Source organism: Dermacentor andersoni, chromosome 9 (assembly GCF_023375885.2).
Source record: "Dermacentor andersoni chromosome 9, qqDerAnde1_hic_scaffold, whole genome shotgun sequence".
Taxonomy (NCBI): Eukaryota; Metazoa; Arthropoda; class Arachnida; order Ixodida; family Ixodidae; genus Dermacentor; species Dermacentor andersoni.
In genome coordinates, this window is record NC_092822.1 from 31,193,261 (window position 1) to 31,215,827 (window position 22,567).

The 22,567-nt window shown below is 48.9% G+C and overlaps 1 protein-coding gene across 1 annotated transcript; it reads left to right on the plus strand.

Moving 5' to 3' along the window:
• The first annotated feature begins 1,048 nt into the window (after positions 1–1,048).
• LOC126527388 (uncharacterized) lies at positions 1,049–18,345 on the plus strand. The gene is made up of 5 exons (XM_050175205.3): positions 1,049–1,627; positions 2,198–4,768; positions 5,683–5,787; positions 7,729–8,120; positions 16,241–18,345. The coding sequence occupies exons 2-5, from the start codon at positions 4,486–4,488 to the stop codon at positions 16,508–16,510; spliced, it is 1,050 nt and encodes a 349-aa protein (XP_050031162.2). The 5' UTR covers positions 1,049–1,627; positions 2,198–4,485; the 3' UTR covers positions 16,511–18,345.
• The last annotated feature ends 4,222 nt before the right edge of the window (positions 18,346–22,567 follow it).

The following is a 22,567-nucleotide window of genomic DNA, read 5'->3' on the forward strand; positions in this document are numbered from 1 at the left end:
TTTTGCTGCTGTTAATCACTGCGATGCAAAAGAGGAAAAACAGGCTGAATGGTGGAAAAGCTTAGTGCTCTGTTTTCGAAGATGATCGGGGAGGGTGATGAGCACCAGTGTTTTCGCAGTGAAAATCCTGTAAGCCTGCCGTTCAGAAGGTCTAACTGCCAGTGCAAGTACTGTGTTGCATGCACGACTAGGCAGGAAGAAAGCTACATATTAATTGAAATGAAGGTATTTACTCTGATGCACCAGGACTTGGTATAATTACTACATACAGACTTATGAAACTAGGGAAGTAGTAACGTGGCAATGAACTAATGAACCGATAATAGCACTATCTGCGTTGTGGATGGTAGCGCTCACTCCACGTGTAATAACAGCACAACCACGCACTTTAACGACTAAAAAAAAAGAAGCAAAGCATTAGTGCACTCATCGTGAAGCTCTTGAAGAACAGGCTCCAGAGAGCACATGAGCAGCAAAATAAGAATGCCTCTTGAATGCAAATTAATAACGGCAAGTGCACATAAATGAGAATCGGAAGAGGAGAGGGCTCATCAGCCACGCTGTAGCAAATAAGGTTTTACTCTATGGGACATGGTCGGGAGTAGGGGGATGGGGAAAGAGAGTCTTAGCAAGCGTGAATGAAAGGAACGCGAAAGCTATATAGAAAGAGAAGGTGAAGAGGACGCTGCTGCGTTACACAGCAGCGAAGCCAGAACAGCGTCAAAGGCAGAGACGAAGGAAAGGGAGTAGAAGCGATCATCAGTGAAACAAAAAGAAATATGAACGCGGCCGGACAGGGCTGGAAAGGGGGAGGTGGAGGTTGTGCAGGATGAAGAGATAAATAACAGAAGAAAAGAAAAACTGGGGGAAGGAGGGGTACAAGGGTGCACTTGCGGGGAGGTGTCAATCGGTGGGCCACCGGCGAGGGGTTGGCTCGCCCACCCCCCACGCCCTCTCCCCCCCTCTCTCTCCCTCGGCTTTCCAGAGGATCCCCCAAAACTTGCCTGGTTTGCTGCTCCCGGAAAGCTCCCTTCCCAGCAGCTCCTGCATGTTCAGTGGCGAAGTGTGAGCGACGTCGAGCTGACGTAGCGTCGCGCGGCGGCGCTGTGGTCGCGATGCTCGTGGTGAAGTGACCGGACACTTGCGACGTCGATCCGGCTGCGCGGTTTGTTTGTTAGTTTGCCGACTCGTTCTTTGCATCTTTCTTCTCGTTCTCGTTTTTCTTCTTCTTTGTCTTAGCGCGGTGTAAAGTGTCCGTGGATGCGGGAACAATTCAGGTTAAACGATAAACGGGACAATGATGGAAGTTCTTTTCTCGTGCTTGAGACATCGCATCACAGAACGACCACGGCCACTTAGGTCCCGGTAATGAGGCGCATCATCAATAAATACGACGACGCCCTGTGAAGATCGCGTCATGGATCCGGCATCGAACGGCCCTCAAGTCATCCGGTTGCTCCTTATTGTGACTGCGATACCGTGATTGAATCGATGGACTCGGCTGGTGTGCAGCTACTTCAGGAAGCTAAGCAAGGCTTCGAAAACAAAGCATTCTTTCCCGATACGAGGATTTCTAGAATGCGCCTAACAGTGTCCCGCAGCCCTTGGCCCTATAGATTGACGACTGGTAAGTCAATTACTCACATATTTATACCGTGATTATTGTATCCAGCCTGGCGAGATCTGATAGTTAATTATCTTAAATATACCGGATGTCAAATTTTGCCGAGAGGACTTAAACCATAATTTTATCAGCGTGGTTATGTTTCTTTCGAATGAACGCCTTGGCTTGGAACATGCTTGAAAACAAAATGCAGTGCAAGAGGATTCACCGTGCGTTTGAAAGCAGAGCTGCGGTAATAGGTTGTACAAGAGAACTTCAGTATTGAGAAGATAATCTATTCAGAAGCTGTCAAAAACCTCACTTTACTTCATGCCGAAATATTATGCTTTCTGTCATTTTACTTCACTGAGTTGTCTGGAAATCACTGCACAAAGAGCTTAAAATTCTACTAGGGGTCGTTACTGTGAGAGTTCGTCTTGAAGCATTACCAGGCTTTGAAACCTAACTCACCGATGTCCAGCATTCTGTACGCACTGTATAAGTACATAAAACTGGTGTGACCTAGCAATTGACAATAAAAAGTAGTAATCTTGCTATGCGGAATGTACTTATAGGCCTTGTAATGCCTTGCAGATTGACTGATCTACCTGCATCTGCAACCAGCCACGGGGACGGAAGTAGAAGCTCTGCTACTTTTTAGTGACTACCACGTGTTGCCAATAACGTAAACAACACTTCTCACAAAACAGATGGTCTTTACAGCGGTTGACGCGTCGTCACAGCATCAAGTGAGGCTGAAGATGAGACGCCTATTTATGAAACAAGATATGGCTAAATGAATGGGACGGGTAAATTGTATAATGTTCGCAAACCATACGATGTCACGTTGTTCCCCATTGAAACCGGACTTACAAGCGAGGCCACCCGTGAAGTATGAGACAAGTACAAGCGCTACCGTTGGTATACTCGTGACACCAAGATACGCGTAGATGGAAGAGCAAAGGTCGAGAGCAGCCAAAGTAATTCACTGGCTGTAGTGAAACGCTGGGGGCTTGACAACAGTGTCTCGTCAGCAGTTGTCATTGAAAGGAAATGACAGGTCACATTTTGCTGGTACTTAGAAACTTCTAGGAGAGTGCGAACCTTCTGAACAAGTCTCAAATAGAAAAAAAAGAAGATTGTGGGAAATTGGTTGAGGAAATCCCTCAGATTGCAAGAAGTAGCTCAGCAATAAGAATAGTCAAAATAGCACAAGGAAATATTCGAGATAAATATTCTCCCCGCATAAGTATTTATTCGTCCTCACAGTTGTACTGCCTTACCGGAGCAGCAACCTTAGCGTATACTTCTACTCGGTTGAGATACTGCACGAAAAATATTGTCCTATCTCGTTAAACGTATGATTCTAATCATTGCTGGAAGTTATTTAGGAGAAGATATGTTCAGATAAACAAGAGTTATGCGGGCCGTGAAGCTGTGTTGACGTAAGTCAGTTCGTGGCTGAATAACGATTGCCAAGTTTAGAGAGGTCCTGAGAACTATTGTGGGTGCTGCGCGCTATATTTATTGTTGGCGAACCATCGTGCTTCATGTAAATTTGCAGTCAGCACCAACGCTGTATAAAAAGTCGTAACAAACAAAAATCAGTAAGACTACCTCTGAACTTAGAGTGTCTGAAGAAACTGTCAACGTTCTGCAAATTTTTTGCTCTTGTCTCTTGTTCAGCACCGGAAGCAACAGTAAAGACTAAACGAGGGAAGGCCAGGGCTACGAAAGTACGCGCCTGAGTACTCCCATATCCTTGCAAAGGTTGCGCCAAAGATGCTTCATTTCATTTCTTCAAGCCGTTTGAAAATTTGGGGCACACGCAGTCACTTTTTGAAAACGCTTTCTTCCTCTCATTTTTGCCGCCGTTGGTAAAGTAAATTAAAGATTTTGTGGCCTCACGGTTATGCTGTAAATTTTATTGCTGCTTGTGAAAGTACGCTCGTTAGAACGTCTTCATCTATATTTTGTATACTGCAGTGGCTGTATACGGCCTGTGCGCAAAAGAACTTATCAAGTTATCGGCAACCTGATAACTTAGAGCTCATTGTTTCGTTGATCATAGACAAAACTGCTGACAATTCTGTGGTATGTTGTCAGCTTATGTTAACATACCGGCAGTCACTGCTTAAGGTTTCAAATAAATGTCGTGCTCTTAACGAACTGAAAACGTCTCCAGCCATACTCAAACACTAAATAGAACTCACTTTAGCTTTGTCATGATTACGAAGATTTGATCAACCCGTCCATAAAAGTGGACATCTCGACAGTTTCGTGAAAGAAGCGTGGAATGTAAGATGACCTCCGAGCTCTGAGAAGCGTCGTCGGGAGACCATGGCCTAAGCATCATGACCACACGAGTGAACCTTGCTACCTGTCAAATTGTGAGGGTTACACGCATCAAATTCCGCTTCCATTGTTTCTGTCAGTCCTCTTCATCTAGGAGATCGACGGTCTGCAGATAGGTTCGCGACAACATAGTTTGCCCAAGTGTCGCGCTTGCCAGGTAATTCTTCGATCGAAGCGACTGCAAACAGAACGACTGCTTCGAAGAAGGTGTCGTACAGTAAAGCGCATTTAGGAACGTGTAACGTAACAACACCTTTCGCAACAACGTACTCCAAGTCTCCTGCACAAGAGAAATCCTTCGTGGTTGCACATCGGCGCAGAGACCGGCTCACAGAGAGCCGATTTTCGGACCATCATTTCTGTCGGCAAATCTTTGGGACTGAGATCGGTGGAAAAACAGAAGCACCTGCTGCTCTTCCAGCTTCACGACAGTTCGAACGTCTTCACTGGAAGTCGACAATAGAAGACTGTCTTAAGAGCACGCGGAAGTGGCACAAGAGTTCGAAGACGTCTCGCCACCACGCCACATGGAAGCGAGCGCGGGCTTTCGCATCGGCTTCCCATACGCCCTGCACGCTCCGGGTCTTTACGGCCCGTCGTCCTTCGGCAGCCCGCTGTCCGCGGACTCCGCGACCGCCGCCGTTCTTCGAGGCAGCGGCGGCCGTGGCGGCGCCTCGCCTCCTGCCAGCGGAACGACGCGGGCCGAAGTGGCGGACCTCGGTGGGGGCGAGGATCTGCGCAGCGACGACGAGTCCCCGGGACCCGTCCACAGGATGGGTCTGCCACCGACCAGTTCCCCGTGCTTCGGCGGTGAGTGTGAAGACGTGCGCTCACGATGTCGGTCTACATACAGATGACGAACAAGCAAAGAAACGAGATGGCCAACAGTCAGCGAGCAGCCTCAGATTGGCGCTAATGCTTCGGCTAGGGCAGTAGTCTTCGTCAAGCACTCGTGTTCGTTGAGGGCTCTGACGAAGGAAACTCCCTTTGCCGAGACGATGGAGCCAGCTTGAAGCTTCCCTCGTTCGACTACTGTCCATTAGTTGGCCTTCATCTCCCTGTAGACCGTATGTGTCTTGATGTTGTTGAGTTAAAAAAAAAGGATTAGCGCACAGAGGAAACACGGAGGAAAAGAAGCAAGAACAGGAGTACGGTGTCATGCATGTTTTTTGTGTGTTCGTGACATGTCGAGGTGAAATTATCACAAGAACACTTGTAGCAAATGGACTTGTTGATTGGACACACTTGACTGCCCTTTTACGTTATGGAGAAAATGGATAATTCGGTGTGGGTTCGCAGTGGATTTATATTACTTGGCTTCTTTCCATGTGTGAAACATGTTAATCTTTCGAAGATTTAAAGAAATCTCAGTGAGTCACGTAGGCACACTTTTGTGTCCATGCAAATTACCATACCAACCAATGCACTACTACCGTTCTTTCCAAAGGACAGCATGGAAATTTTCATTTTCGTTCAAATCAGCGTCGACATAACAAACTTCAATGCTGCGATTGGCTATTTTAACCACTTTTTCTCGGAAAAGCACGGTACTGTTGAAGTGTAAGTACCACCGTGTCTCGCTTTCGTAACAACGTAGAACCTGTGTGACTAATGTTCTAATTTGTCAGTAAGACAATCACAAACACAGCAGGGTGATGTTCAATCCGAACGCCGCTTGCAAGCCTTTATATTGAGCGCCTAAGACGTGTATCTTTCTGGCGTAGTGTCCGTACACCCGTCCGCCTTGGCCGCAGAGATGTCGCCCACGCAAGGCCACCACACGCTGCAGAGGCAAATGCACCCGCACTCTCAACACCACTTGCACCCAGGTAAGTCTAACAGCTAGAGGCGGTAAGAAAATACGTGTTTCTGAGATAGACCTTTTGCTAGCGATCACAAGGCATGCTTCCTACTATCTGCTCTGGTTTGTGCCATTTTATTTGAGGCTCCTTGTGTGTCAAATTTCTAGTTACGTAGAACACACAGACAAAAAAAAAATACGGCAGGGAAATGACGCAAAGGGAGTTACAGCCCTCATTCGTCAAGTACATCAAATCAACTTAGTTAAAACAACTCTTTATCAAAAAAAGAAAAACACGTTTGCGCCACATGCCCTGTATCACTTATCGTATATGATAAAACGGTGGTTCAGTACGAAAGCCTGCATGATGCCACAGAAACTCACATGACCGTACGGAATCGCGGTACGCGGCCACGTATTTTTTTCATAAGGCGACAGTTACGAATATTTAGGTCATATGGTGAAAAATTCAGAAAGTTGGGCTTGGCCGGGCAGTTGGCCTGCAAGGCACAATTCCTCCGAAAGCGGTTGTGCAAGTCCCCTCAATATGCCAGATAGCTCAGGAAACAAAGATGCTTCACCAAACAGCATGGCGCTCCATACGAGTTCACGGCGTCGCCGTGCTGTCACGGTTTCGCAGCGCATGCGCCGCCCGTGCGCCGACTGCCGGAAGTCATGTGATCTGCAACTGGAACAGGCCGGATTCGAGAAGGTTGATTACCTGGACGCGAGCTGTGTTCTCCCACACCCAGTCATGAGGGTCAAGCAACTTGCTGAGTTTGGGGGGCACGGCACAGTGAAATCGCAAAGAAATCGACACCACGGGGTTTTCGATTGGGTACAAACACTCGCGGTTGTCGCTGCCGGCCCTCCCCATCACGGCAGCGTTGTGACAACGGTCATCGAGTGAACTGTAGTTATACTGATCCGCGTATAAGTTGTCGATGTTTTCGGTGACCGTATTATCACGAGCCAACCTCTGTTACCACCTTATTGCTCAGCACCAGACTCGCCTTTCTGTATCGGAAGTTTCTCGAATGGTACCGCTAGTTCTACCCGTTGTCTGTTGTCACCGAAGATTGCGTAATCAGACTGTGTACGTGACACGAATCGTGTAGCACTATCTGGGAGGCACGACCCGCCGTGGTTGCTCAGTGGCTATGGTGTTGGGCTGCTGAGCACGAGGTCGCGGGATCGAATCACGGCCACGGCGGCCGCATTTCCATGGGGGCGAAATGCGAAAACACCCGTGTGCTTAGATTTAGGTGCACGTTAAAGAACCCCAGGTGGTCGAAATTTCCGGAGTCCTCCACTACGGCGTGCCTCATAATCAGAAAGTGGTTTTGGCACGTTAAACCCCATAATTAAATTAATTATCTGGGAGGCACGGGGGCACAAGAGATTACAAGTGGTACCGTCGATTGGCCACGTATAAAAACCGACGCGCTTTACCTGCAGATTAGATTTTCGAGGATCGATGAGTGTGGCCACCGCTATCGTTGCGATGAGAGTTGCTTTTTCGCTGGGAACAGGTTCGTCCAATAGATAGCTATTTTTGTGACTTGCATATAGTGCCACTGTGCTTCTTCACTGTCAATACGACGTGACAATATGTCTTCGGGCTGGGCATGGCACCACGCATGTGTACTTGGCAAGCGAATGTTTATAATCATCATACCTTGGTTGTGAAGCAGTGCACTGACAAGGACAAGGCGAAGACACACAAGAACACACGACACTCACTGTACTCGCAACTGTTGCGAGTGCAGCGACTAGCCCAACTTTCCTAACTATCCCACTTTCAATCTAACTAACCCAATCACCAACTGGCCCAACTTTACCACATTAGTCAATGTATATACAGCAAGTTATTCTGCCCATTACACTATACGAGCGTGGCGTCGAGGGATAGTTGGCCATTCGGGCGAAACAGCGTGTATCCGGTTCGGGGACCTGCTTCTGTTCGCAGGCTCCGTCGTCTCCGTCGGAGCACGACCCTCCCTCGCAGCCGTCACAGCGGCCGTATCGGCGGCCCCGCCCCAGCCGGCGCCCAGCCTGGCCAGTCTGCCGGGCCACCACGGTGAGCCGCAGCGGCACCACCACCCGCCGCGTGCCCCGTCGACCCCCGAGCCTCCGGCGCCGCCCGCGAGCCAGGCGGCCATGATGGCCGGGGGCCGCAAGCACCGGCACGCCAAGACCATGCGGCTGAGCATCAACGCGCGCGAGCGAAGGCGTATGCACGACTTGAACGACGCGCTCGACGAGCTGCGCTCCGTCATCCCGTACGCGCACAGCCCGTCCGTGCGCAAGCTCTCCAAGATCGCCACGCTCCTGCTCGCCAAGAACTACATTCTCATGCAGGCGAGTGTCAATGTCTGTCTGTCTCTCTACTGGCAGGTCCATCCATCAGTGTGTCCGAGCGTTTGCGCTTTGATGTTCTGACGGCAACGTCTACTCTCCCGTCGGCCGGGCCAGCATGCCGACCAGGGGAGGTATCCTGCAGGAGTCCACCTAGTGGACTGTCCATTTCGGCCGCTGCTGATTGGCTCGTGCCTCTTGTCTTCTGCTCTCTCGCACAGCTGCATCCAATCAGCAGCAGCCGAAATGGACAGTCCACTAGGTGGACTCTTGCAGAATACCCCCCCAGGCCATACCAGGCCAGCATGGCGACGGAGCGAGTGCACTTCACGTGCCCGTGTAATTTCTATTTCAATGAAACACTCCGGGGGATATCACGTGACCCTGCAGGACTGAGCCGCAGATGGCGATATTTTGGTGAAGCTCGCCTAGACAGAACTTACGCAGCAGTTCGCATGTGATATCGGACTCACACGAAGATACGAAATGCACCGGGGCGCACTGCCAGTTCTGGGGCATCTTGTGAAATTGATAATCAGGCTTCGGCTTAGAACGTCCAGGGTGGGCGAATATTCAAATTTTCCGGACGCGATTAGATTAACTCATTCCTGTTGTATTCGAGAATGAACTAAACGAAATTGACGAATATTCGTTTTTTGTTCTAATATGAAGGTTAAAAAATTTAATTATGGGATTTGCGAAACTTGCGAAAACCACTTTGTTATTACGAGGCACGCCGTAGTGGAGGACTTCGGAAATTTTGACCACGTGGGGTTCTTTAACGTGCACATAAATCTAAGTACACAGGTGTTTTCGCATTTCGCCCTTATCGAAATGCGGCCGCCGTGGCCGGGATTTCATCCCGCGACCTCGTGATCAGCAGCCCAACACCATAGCCACTGAGCAACCACGGCGGGTGTATATGAAGGCTATACACTTATCGGAGTCTCGGGGAAGAAAGAACACTGCAAGTGGGAGCTGTTCCGATTGATCCTGCTCCGCAGGAGAGCCGCAGTTGCTGAACAGACACACCAGGTCCTGTGTCAACGCGCGGTCAGATGAGTTCTGCTCAAACCCTTCCGGTCATAAAATGGGAATGTCTCGCTTTTAAGCAGCGTACGTGTCTTTTTGTCTCGATTCATGGGAAGTGAATAATTATCTCACCGCTCCCGCTATGTTGGCATCCCATTAAAACACTGTATGATAGTGTAGAATGACTTACCTCCTACGTGCACCATAAATGTCATTGCCCTGATGCACCAGATGACTGACGGACACCCAATTATGAACGGCATTACACGATCTATGAAATAATACAAATAAGCCTTTGGAATTTGGCAAAACCCAAATTAACTGCACGGAGTCTTTAAATTTCGCTTTGTTCAGAAATACTAAAATATTAGATATTTGGTTACATGTTCGGAGGTTGATCTGAGACATTTGATCCGATCAAGAGGCTTCAATATTCGAGCACACATATAATCAGAAAGCTAACTACTGTTATCTTTCCTTTGCCAGAAACCTTGACACCACCCACGTTTTAACTCGCATATATGGTGTTAATAGCGTGGCGGTCATGCCGCGTTTCTGACTATTGATATTACTTCCGGCGCTTGCAGTCAGCGCAAGCACAGCCTTCGATATATGTTTTACAGCGAAGCTATTCGCCTTTAGTTGGTCGGGATGTTTTTGTCTGTGCCCACCCAAAAATAAACCGCAGCTGGAGGGGTCTGTGTTTGAATTTAGCGTCACAGAACTGTTTTCTCGTATATTCTAATTGCAATGCGATGCTATCATGCCTGCAGGTTGTCTGTAAGTTGTACTTTGCAAATTTTCTGACGCATTTTACTTGGAGAAATACAACTAGTTCAATGACACACTTCCGCTAGACGGAGGGCCTGCGAGAATGAGATGCATGCTGCAATTCCACGCTTGCGTACGCGCCTGACAAACGTGTGCACGTGATGTATCCTTCACGCATGTGCTGCGACCGTAATCGACATCACGGCAAACACTGTCCAAAAACGGTACGCCAACTAGAGGCGGTGGGCACTCGGACAGATTTGAAACGGCAACAGGAAAAAGGCTTTGTCTTTCAGTTCCAGCGTAACATTTTTATGTTTTCTCGTATATTCCAATAACAATCCGAAGCTACCACGTCTGCAGCTTGTGCTTTACGAATTTTGTGACGCATTCAACTTTGAGAAATTGACTCAGTTCAATAACGCACTCGCGCCACACGGAGGGCCTACAATAATGAGGAAGTATGCCGCACTACCGGCACATGTGCGTGAGCGCGTGACGAACGCGTGCGCGTGATGTATCTGTTCTTGATGCTAGGGCTCTCTGCCCTTTGCATCTGTCGCACAGCGTGTGCTGCGACCATGATCGCTATCACGGCAAACACTGTCCAAAAACTTGCACGTTATGAAGAAGGATGACCAGCGAAGCTGTCTATGTGAGCCCCTTAATGGTTGCGGGTCGGCCATTAAGTTTGAAGTTTGCTTCCCGCTTCTTCATCAGCAAATCCTTGGCGCCTTGACATCCACGTTCTACACGACGCGCACTCGCGCTCTTGTTTGTCAAGAGTCTTGCGCGCTTCTTTTTCTAGATCTGACCCAGAATCATGGGACGCGCTCAAGGTCTAGTGGCGTCTGCATTGTTCAGTTGAAGGTCGTGTACTCAACGACGCACGTCAGAAGAACTGGCGGATACTGCCATGAAGCTCCGTATTGCCCTTCGGGTCAATCAACTGACTCCGCTGATGCGGTCATGGCAGCGCGAGCTACGGAGGTGTTTACAACGCCTCATCGCAGCGTCGTCTTTGTCATCTGCTGCTTGACTATGCAGATGTAATCCACAACCTGAAGACGTAAGCGCACACTCTGAAGTTCTGCGCTTTGCAAGAAACTCTTTTTAGACGGCCGAATGTACTCGGTTCTGTGGCCCCAAGAGCACTTCCTGTTAGGTCGCCTCCCACGCATGATTGTTCGCTCTTTGTAACGCATTCTGAAAACATGGCGCGTACGAATATGCGAATGGATCATGGTAACGTCGAAATGCATTGTGAGTTGCCTGAGGTTCCACGTGAAATCGCTGAACGTCTTCGTGCACGAACGTCAGCTGACGAAGTGAAAGCAGCATTATCTTCCATGAAGCGTGGCTCGGACCCAGGGCCGGACAGGCTACCCGTAGATTTTTGTCTAACATTCTGGGAAGATATTGGTGCCACTTTCGTGTTGTTATCAGCCGCTGCTTTGAGAACCTTGAATTCCCGTCTAGTTTTCGCGACGGTCGTATTGTGCTGATACCTAAGCACGATTCATCATCAGTTCGTCCTGAGGTATGGAGGCCAATCACGCTTCTCAACGTTGACTACAAAACCTTCACAGCTATTCTCACCCGACGCTTGGGAAGCCTGATGTCTTCCTTAATAGGACACCATCAGGCATGCCAGTCCCTGACAGAGAGATACAGTCTTTCTTTCGTTACGCGTGACGTAATGACATACACGCTGACCAGGTCAGCACGTGGTCTCTTAGTTCCCCTAGATCAAGAAAAGGCATTCGATCGCCTTGAACACAGATACATATTTAATGTACTGACCTCGTTCACCTTTTCATCAAATTTTGTTGAACTTATTAGGACTGCCTATAAAAATGTCCGAAGTACATTTTTTCTTGATGGTTGGGAAAGTGCGCCCTTTCCCGTTACTCGTGGTGTTCGTCAAGGGTGCCCTCTATTCCCAGTACTCTTTGTGCTCAGCCTTGAGTCATTTCTACGCTCAGTACTGAGAGACCCTTACGTGTGTGGTCTCCCTCTGCCTGGTAGCGGCGTTGTGAAGGTGGCAGTCTTCGCCGATGACCCCACATTGTATGTCAAGAATGAAGATAGCTTATCCCGCAGCCTTCGAATATTCACTGTGTACGGAAATATTTCAGGTGCTGCGCTAAAGTTTTCAAAATGTCGTTATTTGTTCATTGGTTCCCCACAGACACGCTTAAGCCCCGTTTTCCGTGTTCAAAAGAGCGACTCTATTCATATATTAGGTCTTGATTACACCTATGATGGCATATCAGACTCTGTGTGGCTCTAAATTCTTGAAGACGAAAGACGAAATATTCAAGATGTTCAAGGGTATGATTTGCCCCTATTAGAGAGAAAGTACTTAGCACAGCGTGTACTTTGCGGCCGAGTGTGGTACGTTTGTCACGTTCTACAGCCACCATTACGGGTTACTATAGGTCCTTGCAGTCCCTTCTTGGTTCCTTCTTCTGGTCGGGCAGTACAGAACTGGTCTGTCGTGCGGCGCTTGCGCAACCACATTCTCGCGGTGGGTTCGCGTTCCCAACCGTGTCTGTCCGCTGCCGGCCGCTTGCCCTGCGATTTCTGCTCCGTCTGTTACAGCATGATCAGTGTCCTGCGTGTGAACTCGCCTACTATTTCCTTGGCACAAAACTTCGTTAGATGTTACCAGGCGTGCACACAAATCGTGGTCTACAAGTGTTAAACGCACATACATTTTACTCTACGGCCGTGGCATATTATCGCCACATACAACATGTATGTCCTGATGTAGGCGGTCTCGAAAACCATGTTGTTGATACAATGTCAGCCTTACTGCTTCCTCTAGTTCCTCCAGCACGCCGCGCACATTCCATTAATGTGTTGCGGGATGCAATGACAGCGTCATTTCTGCCTGGCCACCTGCACGACTTCATGTGGCGTCTAGGGTGGCAAATGCTTCCAACTCGTGACAGCCTAGAGCTGTGGGGTGTTGTCCCATCTTAGCTGTGTCCCAACTGCCCCCTTCAGGAATCCATGAAACATGTGCGGCTGCAATGTGTCGCTGCCTGGGTGTTTTGGAGAGCCGTGCATACTGGTTTCCGTGGCCTTGGAATTACCCACTTTATCACATCTGGTCGCTGCTCACGTGGCCGCTTTGAGTGGCCACGGGGGCTATGGCGTAACCGGTGCGAGGCAGTTGCTGCGGAGCATCGTCGCCCTGCTCTGTTTCCACTTCTGGGGAGGCTCTACTCTGAGCTACTGTCGTTTGTGCCAGAGGAGTTGTTCTTCCTTGGGAAAGAAGAGTTCCTTCGACAGTGGTCGTGCCATTTCCTGTCGGTTGCTGATGGACGCGTACAGCTTAATATTCGACCAGTCTGGTTCTCGTAGCCAGGACGTCAGAAGTGTTCATTGAATGTGCGCAGAATGTAAGTGCCTGCAACTTCTGTGTGTGCGTGTTCTCTTATACATGATCCCTTTTGTATATACACATCTCATAGCATCCCTTCAAAATTATGTAGTGTCTGTGTCATATCATCATTGTATATAACCATTGTGTACACTCTATATATTGAACATCATTTTATACATGTGACAATTAGTTCATGTTTAACTGTGCTTTTCCATGGGTCTATCTTGTTATATGTTAATGAGTGAGGAGTCGGACAGTACTTTGAGAACGTGCCATGTATACAATACTTCGTTTCTTGCGTATGTTATCGTCCTGGTGCCATCTTGCCGTGATGGTACCGTCCGTACGTCCGTACACGTAACGTCCGTACGTAACGTAACGTCCGTACATCCACTTTCGCAAGGTGGAATCTAGGCGGATTTTCTTTTAGAGCGCAGTTCTTAGGCGCCAGTTCCTGAGTTGAGCGTCGGCGTAAGCGCGCGAATGCGCTCGTACCACTGCTCGCGCGTTCGTCGTCGTCTTCCACAGCTGGCTCCGAAGCCGCTCATCAAGCCGGCGTTCCCATACGGCCCCTCCCTCAGCGAAGGTGGTAACGGCACTGGCCCACTGCCAGTCGGTGCGGTGATTTCGGTCTCAAATTTCTTGCCTCGATACATCGCTAAATGGAAACGCGTATACAGTTGCACTCAAATTTCGCATTAGAGATTTTCAGTGTCGAACGCACGCACTGGACACACCTTTTAGTCAACCAGCTGGACCTGCGGAGCCGGCGTGGGGCCGGGTAAGCGTGCTCGTCTAGCACCTCGGAGGTCCAGATTCGATTCCCACCCGGAACAAAATTTACTAAATTTTCATTTCCAAGGCAATCATTTACTTTGTTTATACAGGGACCTCCCCGAGAAATTTGAACGTCTCTCGAAGCATTTCTTTTTTCACGTTTTGCGCCGTCGGCCGTTTTCGGTACCACAAGTTGATCACGCCGCCAACTAGGACGCATTTTCGTGGAATGGTGTCATATAATGCTCTCGCATTAAATTACATCCGTTCGCTCCGCGGTAGGAATAAGCAGCTGATGCGTCTGTGAAAAGAGGAACATCGCTTGCGAGATAATTTGCACGTTGGGGGGCCCACGTACAACAATCGCGTGTATCAATTCAGGTGCATATACACTCACAAGGGCACGGCCTCACACCGTTCCGTTGGAGCCAGATGATTTACTCAGTACTATGTACTTGCCATCGCACACATCCTACCTAGTTTCACTAAGCGCGGGCAATAAGTTTTTCTTCAGCAATCACCAAGAATTTGCACTACATCATTGCGCAAGATCACGTAGTCAATAAATTCGGAGGCTACGTGTGCCTTTTATTCTAATATCTTGAAGACGAGCTTCGTACTTAGAGAAAGTGAGCTCCTGTGCTTCCATTTCCACACCGCAGTTAGGAAAGAGGCGGCAAAAACGAAGAAGGGCGTCGTTTGACGCAAAAAAAACCACGGTGCCCAGCTAAAAGTCGCTACGTAGACATTGTTCGTGCTCGAAAGCGTCGATATCGAAATCGATGAACAGTTAAAAACACGTTTTCCCGCTGATGATTGCCGTGACCAAAAACAAATTAAAATGCTAAACAGGCAGTGTTACAAAAAGCTCTGAATATGACTGTCGAAGTAGCAATGACCGAGTAGCACTAATTCCGCCTTATACACCGCTTGGTGTCGATAACGGTGCCTGACGCTCGGTACACAAATTGGTCAACATGGTTTGGCGCGCGGCATGACAACGTGGCCAAGACGGATCGACAAAAACGAAATCGCAACCGCGTGACGACGACCTGATGGCTGCGGGCCTGCGTTTTAGACGCAAGCGTAGATGCCCCCTCTGTCAAATCATTGAGAGAGAGGGACAACTAAACTTTATCGGAGGCGTACATTAGCAGTCGAGACTCATGGCAGAGCAGCTAGCGTGGAGGTCACGTGCCCGAGACGCGGTTAGCCCACTCTTCCAGCACGACTTCGCATTCTGGGTCATCCGTCTTGATCACCCGCTCGTAGGCCTCGAGCGTGGGTGCTTGCCCAAGAACTGTCCTTGGCGTGGGGTTGGATGGGCACCCCCAAAGTATGTGATCTTGATCTGCGGTTAGTGCTTCGCAGTGCCTGCAGTTACAAGTTTGAACGCTTGCTTGGAAATTTCAGCCAACCTTTTGGGGCTTAGCACCAATCGTGTCTGTACCCGCCGCTGAGTCGTGACGTGTTCCCGGGGGAAAGTCGTTCTCGCGAACGGATACACGCTCTGCGCGAATCCTCGTAGAGTAGCACGAATTCGTGATTTGCGAGGATGGTTTGAAGCCGGCCATCCGGGTCTAGCGATCCCACCTCCTGGTTATCTGCTGCTCGGACGGCTTGGCGAGCTGCTTCGTTATCCGGGTTGCCGGCATGACCTAGTACCCACACTAGATGGATAGTGTCCTGGAGTTTGAGAAATCTGCTTGCAATGAGGCCGATTGCCCCGATAGAGTAGCTTGTTATGGTCGGTTTAGAGTCTTGCGCAACAAATTCAATGACCAGCTTATGTTTGTCGCGGCAGTGGAAGCGAGCGCCGGCGGAGGAAGGCGCCTGGAGGTAGAGGAAAGAATGGCCGCGTTCGCGCGCTCTTTCCGTTTGCGTTTCGACGTCGCGGAGCTCGTTGTGCGTGTTCGCGGCGTCCATACGCTTTCGCGTAACTCGTGATCAAGAAGTGGAACGCCACTGACTTTTTACCTCTCTCGTTGGACCCAGTCACCCAGTCTCTATCTATCTTTCAATTAAAATATATCTCGGGTTTTGATATACTACCATGCCAGACTAAGTTCCTGCTCGTGCTTTTTTTCTAGTGCCTGTTTGACGGCTTCAATTTTCACAACTTTCGCTCCGAACCCGTCCTTCTTCGCAGGCCAACGCCCTGGAGGAACTGCGTCGCATCATCGCGTACATGAACCAGGCCGGAGGCGTGGCCATCCCAGCCGCTGCCGCAGGTCCCCTGGCGGCTTGCTGCCCCATGCCAACACAGGTGGCCTCGGTCCAGAACCACGGCGGGGAAACCGGAAGAGGAAGCAAGTTCCAGGGAACCCCTAGTTCCGGTCTCTTCTCGCCATTCGCCCCCACGCTAAACGGCGGAAGCCCAACGGACTCCGGAGGCGGGACCAGTGACGGCAAACCGTGACGTAGGCGGACGCGTCAGCGACCTTGACTAAGTCATTTGTGCGTGCGCCTCGCGTGGTGGGATTCGCCGCGGTTCACGTGACGTGGAACATGCGAAGAAGAACAGTGGCGCCGCCTACGGCCAAGTTCCCCGGTGGACTCGTTGACGATTGCGCATGCGCCATTCCTCGATGCGTGTAGTATTCCAGGAGGACAAGCGTGCTTAAAGAACAGATGCTGGGACATTGAACATATGAGCCGTGGTATTGTTTTCCTTGGCTCACGTGACCAGTGAAAAACGTGCGCGCAGCGTTCTTCGAAGCCGTCTTCGCAAAAATGACAGCGTTTCGTGGAGCACAGACCGGAGCTAGACAAGGCCCTTGCCAAGACATGGACTTATCACGGTGTTGTTCAAAACGCGGTTCCGTCACGTTAGGACCAGGTGTAGGCGCTGGAGGGCTTAGGTTTAACTATAACCGAGATGCACACAACACATACAAACACAGACACACGCAAAAAGAACAGGCGGTTCGGCAGTGCTCTTAGAGGTCATTCGTCACGCTGTATGAACCATGCGATAAATATTTAAGGTCTTCTGTTTCGGATGCTATTATTCTACGAGAGCGGTTTCAAGCACGCTACACAAAAACATTCGTTACAGATCGTCCTAACAAACTTCCACGTTAGTGGCCCTCTTTTCAATGCGCGAGCGGGGAGTCAGTCGCGCAAGTGAACCGTCACGAAAGCGGCAATCTTTAGCCTACTCTCGCCGACAATGAAGTGTTTCGTGTTACTCTTGTTCAGCTACATCCGTTGGTAAATGCGATTTTAACAAATGCAAGCAGTTGTTGATTTAAGGACATTGAGTAGACGAACACAGAAGAATGGGTGCATAAAATGAACGTAGATGAAAATAAAGTTTTGCTAACGAGCACCAATGGCGACATAAATTATATAACGAGTGTTTGGGTTAAGAGTTGGTTAAATTAGGACGTCTGCTTTAGGTAAAACGTTGAACCGATTTTATAGCCGCACGTAATCTGCTCCAGAATACTTGATCATAGATTTAAACCCGAAGCAACGAAATATTGCAAGTACATCCGCATTTTTATTGATGTGTAAGCTCAGTGCGCAAAGCCAAAAAGTGTCGCGATTGATTAGCAAAACGTGAACGTCTACTTACAAATTAAGCCCGGATTGCGAGGAGGTTCGATCGAATGCAGGTATTGTGTTCGCGTAACCTGCCCTAAAAAGGCCGGAACATATTTTGCTAAGCTGATCTCATAATGTGGTTTCGAATACCACGCGGTGATCCATGCAGGCAGCCTTAACCAGATAATATGAGTCCACACGTCTTATTTGATAGAAGCGTGATTAATTGTCTTCTATTATGAAGCTTCCTCCGGTTACAAAATCGCCCGAACAGATTACGATCAAAGAAAGGTTACTGAAGAGTTCAAGCTATATTCCCGTAACTGCTGTAGCGAAAATATCGACGGAATAATAGACGTCACGCATAACTTTTTAATGCGTTTCAATTGGTGAATGCACTAAATTGACGCGATTCGAAGGTTCCGTAAAAATCTTGTTCGTCTATTTTCCTAGAAATCACTTTCTCATCTTGTGCCAAGACTGCGATGCTTACTTTTTTTCTATTCTTCTTCCTTGCAACCTGCCTGCTTGTATATATACGAGCGAGGGTGCCGCTTGATTCTCTTTTTTTCCTCGAGTGTTCATCATCGCCTAACTATTCGGAGAATAAAACTCCGTGAATGGACTTTCCTGACACGCGGTGATCGCGATATGAGCGCGAGCGCGCGAGATTTGTGCATAAAAGACTTGAAGAGTCGACGTCAACTTATCTGTCTGGGACTCAATTTTCTCTTGCAAGTGGACCACGGCGCTATAACCCCATTTGGGGAGGACACTATGCCGTCTGGCGCGGCCAGGCGAAGTCGCTAACGTCATGGGCAACGTAAGACGTAAGGCGCTGGAATTCTGCAGGTGAATCACCCCTCACCCCACATCACTCCATCGCCCCACGAGTGTATCACCCCTCGTCACACCACACGTGATGGTGAACATCACCCCTAGAAGTGTAAATAAAGCAGGAGCGCAATGAGCTGGGCCCGCTATCACTGCCTCCAACCTTTCCTCACCGCATCATCGCTATTTGCGAGCCTATGCTCGGCTCAATGGTGCTGTGATTGGCAGATCAGCCAACTTGTGTAAGAGAACCTGATACGCTAGATACGATAATACTGTGAAAAAAAAAAGCCTATTTCCAGTGTTTCGCGTACCTCCTATCGGTGGTGGCCAAATCCACGTCCCAGGAAAGGCTTCCTCCGAGTAACAGACACAGATATTGAAGGCTATGCTTTTGCCAAGTGCATGCGCTGAAAGAGATTGCTGGAGCCGGAAATCGCGTCAAGGCGGCCACGTTACGGACACCTATAGTAACACAGTTTACGAGTTGGTTTAAGCATCAGCGTGTACTCGGCATTGAACTTCATATTTTTTTGGTGACAAGCTAATCATGAAGTCGCAAATGCACGTATGTGGAACTCAAAAGAACTTGTACTGATGCGCCAGCCGTTCATTCATTACTGTGACATCATGGCGGATGCGAACTTTAAATATCGTCGCCTCTCTGGGGACTATGTTGCGAAGCGCGGAGAGTCGCCAAATAAGTGCACTGCGGCTTCTCCGGTGGAGCTTGGCCTAAGGTCTCTTGCATGCAAAAATGAATTGAATTTTATTCTTCAACAAAGTTTGCGGGGATGACCAGGCGAAAAATCTGCAGGTTGCATCTTGAGTGGAACATCCGATTCTTGCGTGCGTAGGTAGGGAGCCTTGCGTGCTGCTCTCGCGGTTCTCGTTTGTTCGGGAGAGCGCGAGACAAAACAGTTTTCCAAAATGGCAGCTCCAAACGCGACCAGCGGAAGGCTGTAGCTTTCAATGGCCTATGATTTGGCTTTGCTGCGTGAAGCGAACGCGCAGAAGCCATTCCCAGATCCTGCCCGGTGGGAATGCATATAAAAAATAGGTACTTTGTCTTTGAGAAAGTGTTGAGTGTGTGCTGTTTGCGCGAAAGGCTCGACCTGCTTTTGGAGCAGTTCATCGCAAATGACGTGCCAGCTCGGAAAGCCAGCACTCGGTTTTTAAAGCGAAAGCTTTACTGGCCGCGAACTTGCGATTTCGCCGTGGCTGTGCTCCGAGGAGGCACATGACGTCACACCGCGTTCTTCGTCGTTGCGTTCGCCTCCGCTCGCTTCGCCAGCTGCGTCGCACGCCTGATAACAATGTCGGGGGATTGAAAAAGGAGAGCTCGCGTGCGCCGCAACCACAGTTGAGGCGGCAGTATGGACGGGGACAATTCTGATAAGCAGGAGGAGGCCTGGAATCGACTTCGGAACGAGATGAAAAGAAAACGAATCGCCCAGGAAACAGACGAACAGCGCGCCGAACGACTTGCTAAACGACGCAACATAGCTAGACAACCAAACTAACCTCGACTTGCAATCAAGATTAACCAAGGCTAACCATGCTGTGCCTTAGCTTTCGCTACGTATATCCTGGCATAGCCATGCTAAGCCACTGCCAATTTTTTATTTTTTCGCGATATGATTCGTGAGTTTCATCCGATGTGAAAGTAGAGTCTCTTAAACGCCTAAATATTAAAAAAATTAAATTATGGGGTTTAACGTGCCAAAACCACTTTCTGATTATGAGGCACGCCGTAGTGGAGGACTCCGGAAATTTCTACCACCTGAGGTTCTTTAACGTGCACCTAATTCTAAGTACACGGGTGTTTTCGCATTTCGCCCCCATCGAAATGCGGCCGCCGCGGTGGGGATTCGATCCCGCGACCTCGTGCTCAGCAGCCCAACACCATAGCCACTGAGCTACCACGGCGGGTACGCCTAAATATAGTTCGACGAAGTGGGAACGCGCCCACACGTTACATCACGGTGGCGAGATCAACAGCGTCTAATTCGACCGACGGTTCGACGTACTGGCGGACGAGGCCAATGCACTCCGACGCGCCCGGCGTCTAAAGCTCGCCCTCTTACGTAAGTACGTAGGCATTTCAGAGTACTAAAAGCCCTCACGCGACACGTGCTCCTACGTCCCGCAAAGCACTTGCGTGCTGCTGCGTACGTATCGTCATGACGCAGTACTAAGACTGTCTATTAGTGGACAACCGAAGAAGCTTTCGTTACGTTCCACTTGCTGCCTCCAACGATTGAAAAGGAACTTACAACGTATCCATGCCAGCGTTGCCATCTTGTTTGTAATCCTCTGACTTAGTAAGCGCTAGTTTGTTGCAGTATCGGGTCACAGATAATCCTCATATCGAGCTGCCTGCCTCGAAATGAAGGTTTGATCGGTTACTTTTATCCCGAAGAATGACAGTTCAGTGTGCGAGTTTATTAGGCAAAAGAAAGCAACAACAATGTAGAATGCCTGCCATCACGAATTTCGACAAAGTGAGAGATAAAACGCCGAACGGAATAAATTCATCTTAAACACAGACCCAAACACACGCATGTTTGATCAAGCACCTATTCGTAGTAATTTTGACTTATTACGCCTACATGCGGTGCTACAGGCATTTCCGCCATGTTGGGCCCAGTAGAAAGTGTTTACATTGCTTTTGCCGTATAAAAAACGCGTGGTCCTAGCTGGCTTAGTCGCATCCTGCTGAAGATGGTAACTTTGTCCCTTCACTTTCTTCGGCAATGTTCACCAGTAAGTGTAGTTAGAACATACTTGCCTAAATATGATTTTGATTGCTCAAAATCGGGGTCTGATTTAACGTCCCGAAGCGATGCTGCGACTACCAAAGATGTCATAGTCGAGGACTCCGGCGTAGTTTTGAACATCTGTATTCTGTTTTTTTAACTCCACGCAAAGCATGGTAGACGAGTGTTCTTGGGTTCTACGCCATCTGAATATTTCCACCGCAGTCAGAATTCGAACCTATGGCGTCGTGCTTGGCAGCAAAACACTGCAGGGAGAATCGACATGACCTCACGCACGCAGTTCTTTTCGTGCTATTCACCACAGAGTTTGCTACAATAGTTATTAGAGGGAATTCTAGCGCAGCGATGGTTCCGCCGTCATGGGGATCATCGTTAGTACATGGATTTGTCTGATCATCGCACTTCTGTATCTTCTGGAGACGTTCTCGTGGTTTTGTTTACTACGCATTATCTGCCTTTATTGGCCTACATTTCAAAGCAATGTACACTCTCTGCAAATGCAGAAGGCAATAGGATTCCTACCACGCGCATAATCACTAGTATTTGCGGCGGTGTCGCAATTAGTAGTGACACTATAGCGGTGCAGTTCCCTCTAGTAATTGTGATGGGAAACTCTGCGATATCTGCAGCTCCCACTGTGCTGCTGAAGGTAAGAGGATCGACTAAACGCGCAGCTTTTCACCAATTTGGCTGATCGGTTTTGCGACCTTTCGTTGAAACGCAAAGGTTAGCTCCGGTCACGAAAATGTCCTCTCTTTGACTCACCTGCGACCGAGGAATGGTACAACAAACGAAGGGCGTGACGTTAGCATTAAGAAGGGATTTTTATGAAGGAAGGACCGAGCCTGTGCGCGTTACTTTGTTTTTCTTTTTTTTTTTTTGATAAGTGCTACTGCGAGTACGCTTTTCCGAGACGCGCGTCAGGTTTGCTACCCTACGCAGAAGAAGGGTTAAAAAAGATAGAAAGGGCAGGGAGGGAGGAACAATGGTACACTATCAATGCGAACAAGTGCGGTTCTTCATCACATCACGCCTATAAAATCGACGCTTGGGGGACCATAGTCCAATAATCCTTGTGTCTGAAAACGGTCCACCACTTAGTCGGTTTAACACACTCCGAAGAACGTCGCATTCTCACAAAAAAAAAAAAAAAAAAAAAAACACACGCTTTACCGCGTTTTCTACTCATGTATGAGGCCTTATTTAGAAGTGTGAGCAGCAAGAAACATTAGCCCCGAACGCACAGTCGGCGGTAGAATAAACGCTACAACGCGAGCGCCTTTGTTTCGCGCACATGATTTTATTTTGACGTA